The sequence below is a fragment of the Gallus gallus genome, chromosome 11, assembly GCF_016699485.2.
Source record: "Gallus gallus isolate bGalGal1 chromosome 11, bGalGal1.mat.broiler.GRCg7b, whole genome shotgun sequence".
Lineage (NCBI taxonomy): Eukaryota > Metazoa > Chordata > Aves > Galliformes > Phasianidae > Gallus > Gallus gallus.
This window is the reverse complement of record NC_052542.1, coordinates 9,951,318-9,964,996: the sequence shown is the minus strand read 5'-3', so window position 1 is coordinate 9,964,996 and position 13,679 is coordinate 9,951,318. Positions and strand designations below refer to the sequence as shown.

At 48.9% G+C, this 13,679-nt stretch overlaps 2 protein-coding genes and 1 long non-coding RNA gene across 8 annotated transcripts in view; 2 read left to right on the top strand and 1 right to left on the bottom strand.

Moving 5' to 3' along the window:
- The window catches only part of PEPD (peptidase D), a 365,025-nt gene extending 364,132 nt beyond the window's left edge, over window positions 1-893 (top strand). For all 3 annotated transcript variants that reach the window (XM_046899469.1, NM_001079717.2, XM_046899470.1), the window contains one exon: window positions 261-893. In XM_046899469.1, the coding sequence (XP_046755425.1) occupies window positions 261-410 (150 nt within the window). In that variant the 3' untranslated portion in view covers window positions 411-893. The remainder of the gene's footprint in view (window positions 1-260) is intronic.
- A 3,412-nt stretch (window positions 894-4,305) lies between these two features.
- CEBPG (CCAAT/enhancer binding protein gamma) lies at window positions 4,306-10,871 on the bottom strand. Of its 4 annotated transcripts, none has more exons than XR_006931140.1 (3): window positions 9,737-10,871; window positions 8,589-8,964; window positions 4,306-6,444 (listed from the first exon to the last, which is right to left on the bottom strand). XR_006931140.1 is itself a non-coding variant. In XM_046899386.1 (3 exons), the coding sequence occupies exon 3, from the start codon at window positions 6,337-6,339 to the stop codon at window positions 5,887-5,889; it is 453 nt and encodes a 150-aa protein (XP_046755342.1). In that variant the 5' UTR covers window positions 6,340-6,444; window positions 8,589-8,964; window positions 9,737-9,821; the 3' UTR covers window positions 4,306-5,886.
- LOC107054292 lies at window positions 6,836-11,470 on the top strand. Its single transcript, XR_001468434.4, has 2 exons — window positions 6,836-9,259; window positions 10,511-11,470. It is a non-coding gene; the product is annotated as an uncharacterized LOC107054292 (long non-coding RNA).
- Window positions 11,471-13,679: the final 2,209 nt, after the last annotated feature.

Sequence of the window (13,679 nt, the reverse complement as noted above, 5' to 3'; positions counted from 1 at the left end):
TTTCCTGCTCCTGGTATCAGGGTGGGGATGCTTTGGCCCCATGCAGCTTCACTCACCTGGCCCTGGGCACCTGCAGGAGCACCACCAGACTCACTTGCAAGCCACCACCTTCTGCAGTTCTGGTGCTTGCTCTGTGTTCAGCTCTTTTATCAGCAACTCAGCTGGAAACGCACCTGGTGCTCCCACGGCCATCGCTGCCCAAAGTGCTTCTCGTCTCCAGCTGGAATACCTCATTGGTAACTGCGTGTTCTCTGTGACAGGTCCGGATTGAAGATGACATTGCGGTGACAGCCAGCGGAATGGAGTTGCTGACGTGCGTCCCACGTACTGTGGAAGAAATAGAGGCTTTCATGGCAGAAGGCCAAGGCAGCACCAAGTCATTTGGCTCCTTGTCCAAACAAAAGGAGTAATGGTTCTGAATGTCCCACACTGATCAGTCATCGTTCTGATTTAACGCTGCAGCATATGAAATAACATGCGCCCAATTCTTCATAGCGAGAAGAGGGCAGGCTATTAGCTGGAATGATTTGTTAATTAAAAATGAAAGTAGAAGGCTTCAGCACTGGATATCCAGGTACCTCCAATGTTGCTGCTTTGCAGGCAGCAGTTGTCATGACAAGTGCCACCTGAATAACCTTGCTGCAGCAATGCTTTTTCCAGTTAAATCTGAATTTTGATGATAGAGACTCTTTAAAATACAGGTGATCTGAATGCTGCCAGCAGTTGTAACAATCTAAGTCATTTATTAAGCTTTATCACAAGTATTGCAAAAAAGAGAAAAAAATCAGCTCTTCTCAGTGGACATAATCACACATATTTTTCTTATGGATCTTATATCAGTGACAATGGAGTAAGCAGAATGAAATTTGTATTAAAGTTCATCCTTGGCATCATTTTTGTTCACAACTTGGGTTCATTAGGTTCTCCTGCTGCCATTTCTGCTTCTTTACCTGACCTTGCTGCCAATTTGTGCTCTGGAAACACTGACCCTTCGTTAGCCTGACTTCTGCTCTGGATACAGGGTACATTGATCTTGCACACAGCCTGGTGCCTATTAAATTTATTCATCTATTTGTTCCTCAAAATTGTAGATTGCTGTGGTGTTCAGAAGCCTTAAAACCCACAAGAAGGAAGCGTCTTCATTCCAGGGCTCCGGGTCAGTCAGAGCTGTGCTCTGCCAAGCGATCGAGTTGCTTCAAACCGCCTGTTGTTAGCAGCTTCAGAATTAAGTCATGTAAATTTTATATGGATAGACCACAAACATATTAATAATGATCGCAAAATGACTTTCTATTCATGCAAGATTTAAATTACTCAGAGAATCCTTTCTTTTACTGGAGGTGAAGCCTGCAGGAAAACAAATGCTCTTCTTGCATCATAAAATAACCCTGGTTGCTCTGACTACGTACAAGTAGCGTTGCTTACTGAACACGTCATGTTTACATCTGTTGCTGATGAACGCATCAAAAGCACAGTGTTGTGGCCTTATGCCCCTTGGTTCTGACCGGCTGGAGGTCTGAAATTCTTTCAGAAATGGTGATTTTCTCTCTGCTGACCGCACTGAGCTGTGCGACACGAACCTGCTCTTCCTTTCTAGCCGCGTGGTGACCCATTGCCAAACGGGGAACTTCACATGGTGAAGACCAAGGAATTGCACTGTGAAGTAATCCAGGGGCTTCACTCCTTCTGTTCAGTGTCACTTTGCTCAATAGTGAACCTATGTGCATTTTTTTAAAGGTTGCTGGGCATGGTCTGTAAGAGGTGAGTGCGGGAGATCTTGAGATGGGAAGGGATGAGAAGGGACAGATATGGGATCAACAGCTGTGGTGTGCAGCAGTGCTCCTGCTGAGCTTTGTGGTGCAGAGGCTCTTACTCCTGAATGCACAGCGTGTGCAGAGGTGCCGGGCTGTGTGCTGGCAGCTGTGCAGGTGCCAAACACCACAACCTGCAGGCACGCTCCAGGCTCATCTCTCCCTGAACACTGCAAGGCTTTCCAGCACTGGGCTGTGCCTGCAGCCTCAGCCCACTGCCCTCTGAGCCCAAGTGCAGCTGCAGCACGCTCTGAACACATCCAGACCGCTCGCTGCTCTGGGCACTGAAACCTGCAGTTGCTTTGGTTCAATAGCAGTTGCTGTGTTACAGTAACACTTCACAGATTAAAAAAAAAAAAAAGTTTTGGAATTATTTCAACCAAGCCGTAACCCAGCGCAGTTAATGGGCCTTTCCCTGCTTGTGATTAATGCTGGCGCACGGCGGCGGTGCTCCTGCAGAACAGGTCTGGCGCTGGGCGCTGTGCAGGCAGGCTGTGCCCCGGCACGCAGTGTGCGGGGGGAGCGCTGCCCGGCTGTGCTGCCGGGGGGGTCCGTGGGGCTGGGAGTGCTGCCTTCCACAGCCAGGGCCTGAACGCGGCCGCTGGGGATTGTACCCTTCCTTCCACAGCTCTGTCCTGCAGTTGGGGTCATTTCTACCCACTTATGCAAATAGCAAGTTAGAGATATATATATATATTTTTTAATTAGCATTGGAGGTAGGAGAGTGAGTGTTCTAAATGGCAGAATGGCATTTAGTATGCTTTAAATGTGTGCGTTGGGGAGGGAATACAGGTTGTGACAAACGTTCCTTATGACTACGCTAGTATTTCTTAGGCTGTTAGCTATATTTTCCCGAATGCCGTTCTTTCCCCCCGGTGCAAACAGACTCAAATAGAGCTGCACCAAAATAACAGGAGTGCCCGCTGTTGAGCAAGCTTGCATGTTTAAAAAGGTCCACGTTCTGAACTGATCGATTCAAACCTTCAGCACCCCAGGCTGGATGGACCCGGGGTGCATCTCTGTGCAGTGACACTGCTGCAGCTACACGCATGGTGAGTGGGGCAGAGCCTGCTGGTGCTCGGGGAAGTCGGAGCAGAAAAGTTCTTTCATTGTTGTAAGAAAATGGGAATAAGGCTTTGTGGTGAAATGTACGGCGTCATAATGCTTTTTCTTGTGACAGGCTCTGTCACAAGACTATAGCTGCTATTGAAAAAAAAACATTGACCAAAAGGAAAACTTCAGCTTTTATAGACCCACTGAATTTTTTTGAGGAGGGGTGTTCATCTCAGCCTTTCCTTAGGAAGAAGTGGGATTTTTCAAGTTCACTGTGAGAGTTCTCCTGTGCAGAATGTGGGCAAAGCCCCCCATGCCTCTGCTCCTTGGGGCCAAGCTGCTCTTCTGCAGGAGGCTTAGAGCAAGTGGTTGCAAGGAAGGCGTGAGCCTAACTCACACTGATAGATTTAAAACAACTTAACAGAGCTGCACACGGTCTGCATGCAAACAAAGCAGCTGTTAAGCTGGAAAAGTCATTGCACAAACAAGTAACTTGTAACTTAGTGGTTTTGTTTCATGCAAGAAGGAAGTGGCATTGGTGCTGTCAGGTGGAGAAGTGACCTACTGGAGAACCAGGAGTTCCTGGGTCTCTGTCACACAGTTCTACTTGCACTCAAGAGACTAAAGAAATCATTCTCCTGGAGGCAGCCCGTGTACAGCTAGGTTGGAAAAACATCATAGAGAGATTTGGGGCCTTTCTTCGGGTTATCGGGAGAGCAATGCACACTGTGCAGTCAAACCATCGGCAGGGCAACAAGGCCATGTAGTTCCAACCCAGAGCAGAGGGAAGGGATGGGGCTCCTGCCAGAGCTGGCACCCATCTAAGAAATGCAATGCAGTCAGGTCATCTTCATATACATCTCCTTATACAACCAACCACCCTTGTACAAGGGTTGTCCCCCCCAGCCCCTCCATCATAACCTTTTAATTGCAGTATACATTCAGGAAAGGAGTCTTACATTTCTTTTGTGTGTGTGTGTTCGTGTGAAATAGGGAATTTAGCCCAAACTGTAATTAGTTTCTGATTCTCTTTTCACTGAATAGAAACTTAAGTGGAGGACAAGAATTTGTTGAAGGACAAGAATGAGTTGAAGGAGGGAAGATTAAGATGGATGTCAGGGGGAAGTTCTTTACCAAGAGAGTGGTGAGGTGCTGGAACAGGCTGCCCAGAGAGGCTGTGGATGCCCCATCCCTGGAAGTGTTCAAGGCCAGGCTGAATAGGGCCCTGGGCAGCCGGGTCTAGTATTAGATACGGAGGTTGGTGGCCCTGCCTGCGGCAGGGGGTTTGGAGCTTAATGATCCCTGAGGTCCCTTCCAACCCAAGCCATTCTGTGATTCTATGAATAGAAACTGCTGTGCTGATTTCTCAGACAGCTGCTTGAGGTGGTCACCTCTGCATCTGAGGGAAAGAGAAAAGGGACAGGAAAAATAAGGCCAGCAGTGGAGGTAAAATGTTTTTATTAGTTTCTGATATTTCAGTCTCATCTAATTAAGCTGCAGCTAGAACCAAAAAAACATATCTTTGTAAAAAGACTACCATAGTCCAAAACAATCCATAAAAAACTGCATCTAGTTGCCTTCGTATTAAAAATTGAAATTCAGAAAGAACTTTTAAAGGCTTTATTTTCTAACAGCATCTTCATAGAGATAATATCCAAGGTTTTTTTTCCTAAGTACAGGTACAAGGCAAACAAGCATCCTACAAAATATGGGAAAAAGGTAGTGTAGGAGGGAAATTAAGACAGTGTAATAATCCACTAGCCAGACACACAGGTTAAATGTAACACAACCATACCATCAATGAAATACTTAAAAATGAAAATAAATTAAGGGTACGCCAAAGTTCCTGCTTTACTTTTGCTGTTAAAATCCTCAATATATAGTACATACCACTGCATTATGGATCATGGCAAAGACTTATCACTAGCATTTTAAAAACTGCTATAGAAAAGCTTCTATGGAAATAAGCCTGCAGATACTCCTTCACACAACTCTGTGATGGCTATATAGAAATTCTGCTGATTCGGGTGTTCAAACGAGGGCCGTTAGTTTTAGAATCACCGTGCAATTCTGTACAAGCCTGGCTGCAAATCTGAACGGCTGTGAGAATGGAAATGAACAGAAGTGAGCTGAGATCCACACATTCTTGCTGTTCAGATGCTGCCCTACCCCTTCTGCTGCTCAGCCAAGCTGCGTATTTTGTTCTCCGATACCCGCACCCAGCAGGAATGCAGTTTTGCAGAGCAGAGGTTGTTGGTAGCATTTTTACATTTTCTGGAAACCAAAATCTTGTTTTCCTACCGCCCCACGGTCACTGTGCAAGCCAGGTTAACATGAACACAGGCATAAAAGGCCTTGTGCTGCTTTACCTGATACTTGGTGCTTCAGACCGCCACGTGCCCTGTGGAAGCCAACTGCCTGTAAAGATCACTACAGAATGCTGCTGGTTTTCTGCAAAACATCTTTAAGTACCCCAGCTTGCTATTACTGTGCCCTGCTCGTTAACTGCAACCAGATAGGAAAAACCTAAGTGGTGCTGTGCAGGAATTGCTCTGTAGGTAGAAAAGCAGTTCACCAAACTCTCTACGGCCTTTGCAGTTTGTAATATGTAATGGAGAAAAGAAAGGGCTTAAACACACTAAAAAGTATTTAAAGGAATTCACCCAATTATGACTTTCTGATACTACAGTGAAGCATCCTGGTGAATTTATCCCGTTATGCTAAATGTAAGAAGGTGAGCGTACATCTGTGAAATGCTGCTTCCATAATAGTAAGCTCCTTGCTGACTAAGGATTTCGATCTGCACTTATTAGACAAATCTTCTGGAGGAGAAAAATATTTAACGCCTTTAAAGAAATACCCTAAGCAGTTTCTGGTTTAATTGTATCAAATCTTCAGTGTTAAACCTAAAAAGATCCACACACAACGATGGTTAAAAGAACCCCTCATTTGCTCAGTTCCTGCATGGGTGGTGCAGACAGGCTGCACCTCCAGAGTTCATCCCGCCGGGCTGTGGCAGTGACTACTGCCCGCTGTTCTCTGCACTTGTTGTGGTGCTCTCAGTGCCAACAGGTTGCACATTGTCTGCGAGACTGTGTGCGTGCTCAAGGAATAGGTCTTTCAGTACGCTCAGCTCCTTGGTCAGGAGCTTAATTTTCGCCTCTAAACGTTCATTTTCTTCTTTGAGCTGGGTGACCCTTTGCAGCGTGTCTTGTGCTTTCTGCTTGCTTTTTAACCGGCTCTTTTTCACTGCCATGTTGTTTCGCTCTCTGCGCTGACGATACTCATCGCTGTTTCTATCCACAAAGGAATTCTTCTTTCCCTGCTTGCTCGGAGGCACAGCTTTGCCTCCACCACCGGGACTAACGGGAACCAGCTGGGGAACCTGCTGCAAACCACTGCTGTGCGCCTGGGTGTGAATCACGCTTACTCCGTTCGCATCTGTAGCGGTGTTCTGCGGGGATGTCTTGCTCATTTGGACGGGCTCTTCTTTGACACAACAGAATATTAGAAGACTGAAAACTCTTTTCTAGATCGTGTTTCCAGCAGGTCTTCACATGGGTTAAGGGCAAGGTGAACCCTGAAGGAAAAACAAAAGCTGTTAAAGGTGCTATGTTCAGCTACAGTCTTACACATCGCTGCCTTTGGCATAAGGTACCGATGGCACATCTGGCAGCAACACACCAAAACTATGCTGGAAGTGGAAAAGCTGCCAACTGCTGGGACATTTCAGAAGCCTCTCGAACATATTTGGATTGGAAGGGACTGTTACTGGGTCATCTAGTCAAGCTGTTTGCATTGTTCACTGGATTTACTCAGTTATTCCAAAGCCATCCCTGATGGATGGGTGTCTAGCCTAGCCTTGAAAAATCTCGTTTCACAACCTCTGTCTTGGCAACTAGTTCCACTGTCTAACTTTTCTCCCAGTTATATAATTTTCTTAATTTTTTAGACTGAATTCTTTCTTCTGCAGCTTAAACCCATTAACAGCCTGACTCTTGACCAACAGGAGTGCTTGATCCTTGTCCTCTCCGGACCACCCTTCTGGGTGTCTGCACATTCCTTGGTGGTCTCTGCTTTTCTCTAGAGACAGTCCACCTTCCCTTGAACATCTCACAACATCTTCCAGTGCTTTCACCAGCTCTAAGATTGTTTTACTTGTTTTTGAAGATGGAGCCCAAACTGATGGTTGTTTTAAGGTCTCAGCAGTACTCAGTGCAAAACCATACAAGAAGAGGTAGTGCGTGCTGTGAAGGCTGTGACTGAATGACACAAAAGGAAACCCTCAGCCACAAACAAGGTAAGACCAGCCAAGCCTTTAACACTGCTGTGAGGGCAGGTGGGACAGCAAAGTAGGGTGAGAGCAACGTGAGAAACACTGCACTTGAAAGACAGGGGACCTACAAGGAGACATGGGCCACAGCTGACCTGCCCACAACACTTCCCTCCGCTGTGGCTCACAGCAGTCAGTGTCCGTGCTCCTCCCCAGCAGGCTGCAGGCAGACAGCCTGAGGCACGGGCACCCCTGGGGCTCAGCCTGCTCCCAACCCTGCTGGTGGTACAAGACTCTGCTGCCGCACCTCCTCGCCTGTCCCCAGGACTCACTGGGGAAGAGCAGCTGAGGTCAGCAGAGCACAAGGCGAGCCATGCAGTGCCCAGCCCAGCCTTATATCTGACAGCACAGGAGGCTGAAGTCCTGTGTGGCAGTGCTCAGCCCGTATTCAGGGGCTCCTGAGCTGCATGCTGCTCCTGTATATGTTTTCCACCACAGCCTGAGTGCCATTTGACATTCTGCTGGGTTATCATTAATGAGATTAAAATGTTACTGTCAACTGCACGTTTTCTTTCGTAATCTGAGGGAGCCTGAACAAGGTGCAGCTGCACAGTGTGGCTCAGTAACATTTGCAGCATAGCCCAGCAGTTTGCCTTCATTGTTATTCAAAATTAACATTCTGTCACCAAGAACTCTTCTCCCTTAAAGCAAGTGAAAAAGGTTTGTGAGTCGCGTGAGTATAACCACACCCCTCAAGAAGTTTTCATATTTCATGTTTTCACTTTCATATTTCAGGACAGAGGGATGTCGGGGCAGACATCGGGCAGCTCGGCCTCCAGTCCCCTCCATTTCAGCATGGCAGGGCTCTCCTGGGCAGCCCAGCTAGGAGAAATGCCACGTCTACCAGCTGTGTTGTGTCCGCTGCAGAGGAACAGGCAGCTCTGCCCTGAAAGCATCACACCCCACCAACATCTGACAAGTTCCTTCACAGCACCAGGTTCCACTTGCTATTCTCTCTACGCTATCAAAACTATTTAATATCGTTCTAACATATGCATAAGATTGCTATCTGATGCCCCTGCAATTCGAAGGAAAAAATGATGTGTTCCATTAACTTGAAATGTAATGGGATAGTTAAGTTCTCAGTGGAGAACGTGGGTTGAGCAGAGAGACAGAACCCAAGTGTCACATCTCCCAGGCTGCTGTTAGTCCTGATGCACAGAGCGCTTCACAACAGGTCTCCCCCAGTTCCTGACCCCTGGAGCTGCCCCATGCTGTGTCAACTATTTCTTCAGTGGGGCACGCTCTCATGTGGCACTCACATGGGAGATGTGACACACGGCTCCTGTCCTGCTCCAATACTGGGTACTGCAGGGCTCCTTCAGCGGCTGCCACCAGGAGGTTTGACTATATGGGTTATGCAGAAGGGGCCGTGGCAAAGCACCGCGCACCTGGGGAAGGCCGTGAGCAGATGGCTGCCGGGGCTCACTGCTCAGGTGCGTGCCACACTGACACGTTAGCTGTGGGAGGGTGACAGCATGACACGACAGGCAGCAGCTCCCTGGCATCCCGTTCCCACGCAGCTCCCAGCTGGCACGGGGCAGCCCCGGGCTGGTTCCGCCCAGCACTGCCGCTGCTGCTCCAGCGGCCGGAGCTGCCCGGTTCCATCGCGGCCGCCGGCTGCCACCCACCACCACCCAGCGCACACAATAGCGGCAGCCCGGGGCTCCGCTGGCCGCAGCTCCTTGGGGATGCGGAGTCCCAGGCACGCCAGGCCCTTTATTAGCTTTGCTTTCTCCCCAGAATTTGAAACTTCCAAACGTTTGCCTCGGCAAAAAGAAAAAAAAAAAAGTTTTAATTTGTTAATTAAATCAGTTTGGTTGGTTCGCTGCTCCACAGCTTGCTGTAGGCTGCGCGGCTGCTCTGCCCCTACTGCCACAGCCGGCAGCGGGACGCCGCTCGCCTCGGAGCGCCCGCATCCCCGCGCACGTTCCCGGCGGAACGCGGCCCGACAGCGCCAGCGGCGCGGACGCTCAGCACAGCTGTTCAACAACTGAACCGCGCCGCCGCGAACCCCGGCCAGCGCCGTCGGGACGCGGAGCTGCAGCGGCCGCTTCTAAAGGTGAACCGACTCCTTAACTCCGAACTTTCCGGATCTCGACGCGTTCGGCGCTCGGCCCCGGGGCGCCGTGACGGCCGCGCTCCGTCGGGGCAGCGCAGCTCCCGGCGCAGCGGCCCGGGGCCGCCCCTCCGCGCTGACATCAGCGCCGCCGCCGCCGCCGCCCCGCCCGCCCGCTCCCCCCCCCGCCCCTCCCGCCTGGGCGCCCGCTGCCCCGGGGCGGCTCCCGGCCCTCCCCCGCGGCCCCGCGGGGCTCGCAGCCCGGGGGCCGCCCGGCCGCGCTCCTCCCCCGCCCGCGCGGGGCGCACGGCCGCGCCAAGCCGTGACTTCACCGGGGGGGAGGAGAGGCGCGGGCCGGGGCCGCCCGCCGATTGCATCATGCGCTCCCACGCGCGGGGCCGCCGCGCCACCGGCGGACGGACGCGCGGCGGGGGCGGCCCCTACGGCCCGGCGCGGCGCCCCCCGCGCGGCGGCGCTTACCTGTGGCGGCGCGGGCGGCGGCGGAGGGGAGGGGCGCGGCCGGGCCCGAGCCTCCTCGTTCACGCGCGGAGCGCGGCCGAGCGGCGATTGCGAAACCCGCCCCGCGCCGCCCCGCCCCGCACGCCAATCGCCGCCCGCCCTCCCGCCGGGGTGATGCAACGCCCGCCCTGATTGGCAGTCCCCGCGGCCAATCGCGCGGCCTCGCGCTTAAAGGGCGCGGCCGTGTTTGTGTGGGGACTTTGCGGGGCCCTCGGCGGCCGCGGGTGATGCCTCGGGGCGGAGGAGGCTGTGCGCGGCACCGCCCCGCCGCTGGGGGGCGCTCGAGCGGCCCGGCCCGGGGCGCCATCTTCTCGCCTCGGGCGTGAGGCGGTGGCCGAGGCCTCTGGGGCGTGTGGCACTGCCTTCCTGCGTCCGAGGGGACGGAGCTGAAAGTACGGCAGACCCCCTGGATGTCTGAGATGACGGGTTACGTTTCTTTGCAAATATCGCAAAAAGATGAAAGCTTATGAGCAGGCTTTTGGTGCTTTCCAGCCGCCCCGGCTCACACCCCCGGGCTCTGACCAGGCACGTGCCGTGATGTAACGTCCCCATCTCTGAAGCTCCGCGTGCGTAACGCCCTCAGCAGCTTTGTAATGAATGCCCTGTGGAAAATGAGCCCCATTTGCAGAAGAATTCTGGGGGTCAGTCTGGGCTTTACGCCGCTCATTACCATAGCAGGCTGTTTCCTTGTCAGTCGCTGGTATTTAACATCTCACATGTTTTTCTGTTTCCCAGTTGAAATGATTCTGTTTTCTCTGGCAATGATTCCTCCGTCTGTAACTACAGCAAAAGTTCCAGGTAAGCGCTAAGCATTATCCTGTCCTTAAGCGGTTCCCTGTGTGCTCTTAGAGTGCTCCCGTGGGGTTTAAAGTACTGTATCACCATTCATTCATTCTTCTTCTTCAAAGGAAGATGAAGAAAATAAAATACAGATGAACTCATTCTCTTGTAGCCTGCTTGTTCTAAACGTTAAAGCCCATGCGTAGTTCTCTGCTCAATGGGAGCTCCATTGCTAGGCTGGCATCATGTCTTGTGCAGGAAAACTGTCCCACAGTGTGCTTTAAGTCTTTGCAGGATAAATCCCCCTGGTGCAAGTGGGATGTGGGGGAAGGTAATCATAAAAACATAAAGAGTGCTGCTGGAAAGGCGGGGCACTGAAATACACACCTGATCTGCTGGCTGTCACATTGGGTTACATGAGCTGTGCGTTGGCTCTGGAGCTCAGTGTCAGGAGCAGGGCTGTGTTCCTGTAGCAACAGTCCACCTATAAGGCTGTCTAATTTTGTGATGGTGGTAATGCTTAGCACATGCATAGCCCAGTCTTGTGAAAGACTAGTCCCTGAAAAACAACAACACCAACAGCAAAACCACAAGTTTTCAGCATCTTCAAGTAGTACACAGTAAATCACAGCTCAAGGCAGAAGGACTGCTGAAGAAACAGCTCTTTGTGGGAACTGGAGGCAAAGATGTAGGGGGCAAAGGAACCTATTGGGGTAAATGTTCCCATTTGGTGCTTGGTCAGTATGTTCACTTAGTGCTTACCAAAAAAGTTTTCTGCAGCCTTATGCTCAGAGTGTGAAAACTCTATTTCTCCATCTTGTTTATTGTCCTATTCCATTGTTTATGGTTGTTACCTCTGTGTTCATGGACGGTTATTTCTTTGTCCTAAAATAAAAATCATATACTGGACTACAACCTGTATTTCTTTTTTCTCCTGTAAGCATTCAGTTACCTGCCTTCCCTTCCCTCATGGATAGCCTTCACTGGACTTTTTACTTCAAATTTGCACATTTCTGTTAAACATTTACCTTTCACGTGTGGTTTAACTGTGTAGTTTTTACCTCTATCATGTGTTTAGAATTCTTACAGGTGAGAATTCACTTTCTTGAGTTTTAAAAGAGAGGAAATTGTATATACTTTTAAAATCTATGTGCATATAGATTGGTCCCTTGGACTATTTGTAAATTGAGTCTGTGGGCAGGTGCACTAAATGGTATTGGAACTTTCTGTCCTGTCTGTACGGATCATCCAGAAGCTGAAGAGCTGCAGATCTGTAGTCCATCCCTGCCAGCCATTTAGTGTTCTGGTTTAATCACTCAAACAGTGCTAAGTCATGACAGAAGAGTGACCAAACAGTTAAAAAGCAGCAGTAGCAGTCTCTTGCCGCCTGTTTTGACATGAAGAAAAAAAAAAAAAAGAAAAAAAAGAAAAAAAGAAAAGAGAAGTTTCTAACCTTGTCATTGTCAGTCTTCTGAGAAGTTCTTTTCTTGCTGACTGCTACTCCCGTTCTTGCAACCTAGAGTTGTTTGGGACTGGACAGAAAGACTCTGTGGAATATGATTGTATTCTTTATGATCGTGAAGCAGTTGGCATTCTTTTGGGAATATCCCAGTAATACAAAGTCTGTAGTAGGAGTTTTTCCTATTATTTTTATTATTTCTTAATAGCTCTTGCAGTTTCATGTTACAATGTTTGTTTTTTGCCTTCGGGACTGGCCTCCACCAAGATCAAAATGCTACTGTTAGAAATGTCTCCCAATCCAATTTGATAATTTAAATATGGTAGAAACTTGACTATTAATAGTTGATTTGTCAGAGGTAGCCTTTTTGCATAGGTGAAGGGAAAGGAGAGGAAGCTTTGCTTAGTAGTGGTGATCACTATTTCAGGACTGCACTGCTAATTCTAGCACTGACTCACTGTAGCCTTGGAAAGTTACAGTGCTTTTGTTCTAGAAAATACTAAGTAAAGAAAGCAGCCGTTCTGTTCTAATAGCAAGCATCCATTTTATTGTGACACTGCCTGGAGAGGAAGAATCCAATGCTTTTGTTCTTTCTCTCTATGCTGCTAATAATTCTTACAAGAAAGTATTTCCAGTTGCTAGTTCAGCATCTTCCAACACTGCTTCCTCTATGTCTGGTTATCAAAATACCAAGAATGCGATGGCTGTTTTTAGGCTGCCACTAAACAATATTGTTTTTTACTTTCATGTATATGCAAAGTGTTAGAAAAGGCAAAGCTATATAGCTAAAGGTGAGTAAAAACAAAGTCGATAAATAGACTGAAAGGAAAATGCTATATATCATGTGTATGTGTATATATAAAATCTGGTTCCAAAGAGGCTTGTTAGAACTAAACAAGTCTGAGCGAGAATTAATGGCCCACACCTGGGAAAAAGAGGTGAATGCTCAAGCATCCAGGTTTAGTAACTGCCACACCTGTCCTATACTCCCAAAAGCATAAATGAGTTCTGTAAGGATTTAGATAGCTTAGCTTTTGAACGCGCAGTGCCATGGCTCTTTTCCAAGGCATCATCAGTCACCACTTGAAAATCCCCACCCTTAATTATCAGGGCATTATTTGTCATGGGGTATGCTCTAAAGAACTTCACTTCATTTGTATGATATCAGGAAGAGTAAATAGTTTTGGGAATGACTTCTACCCTGACTTTAAAATGGTTCTTTGCAACTGAACCATAAAACACCCTTCCAGAAAAATCACTGAAATGAGAGAGTGTCATCTTCAGTCCCATGGTATTGGGTGAAGGAGGACCAAACTTCTTTCTCATCCATGGTTTTATTATTCCCTGCAACTTATATGATCTCTGAAGTGCCATAAAAAGCACGATGAGCAGCTGCCTGAAAAGAAAGAAGAGACTGAGAGTTTGGCACCTGGACGGGGGAGAAGGGGTATGGTCCACCTGATTGTTCACCCTGTGTCACTTTGTTCATTCAAGTGAATAGAAAGCTACTTATCCGTGCCTGTACGAGAGAAACTATGCAGGAGAAAAAATGGAGAAAGTATGCTGGCAAGTGCAGAATGTCTGTCATTGAGCTGCTGCTACTAATACCTAGAATTATGTGCTAGATTGTCAGTGACAGTGGTATTTTTGTCAGGCAGGTACAGC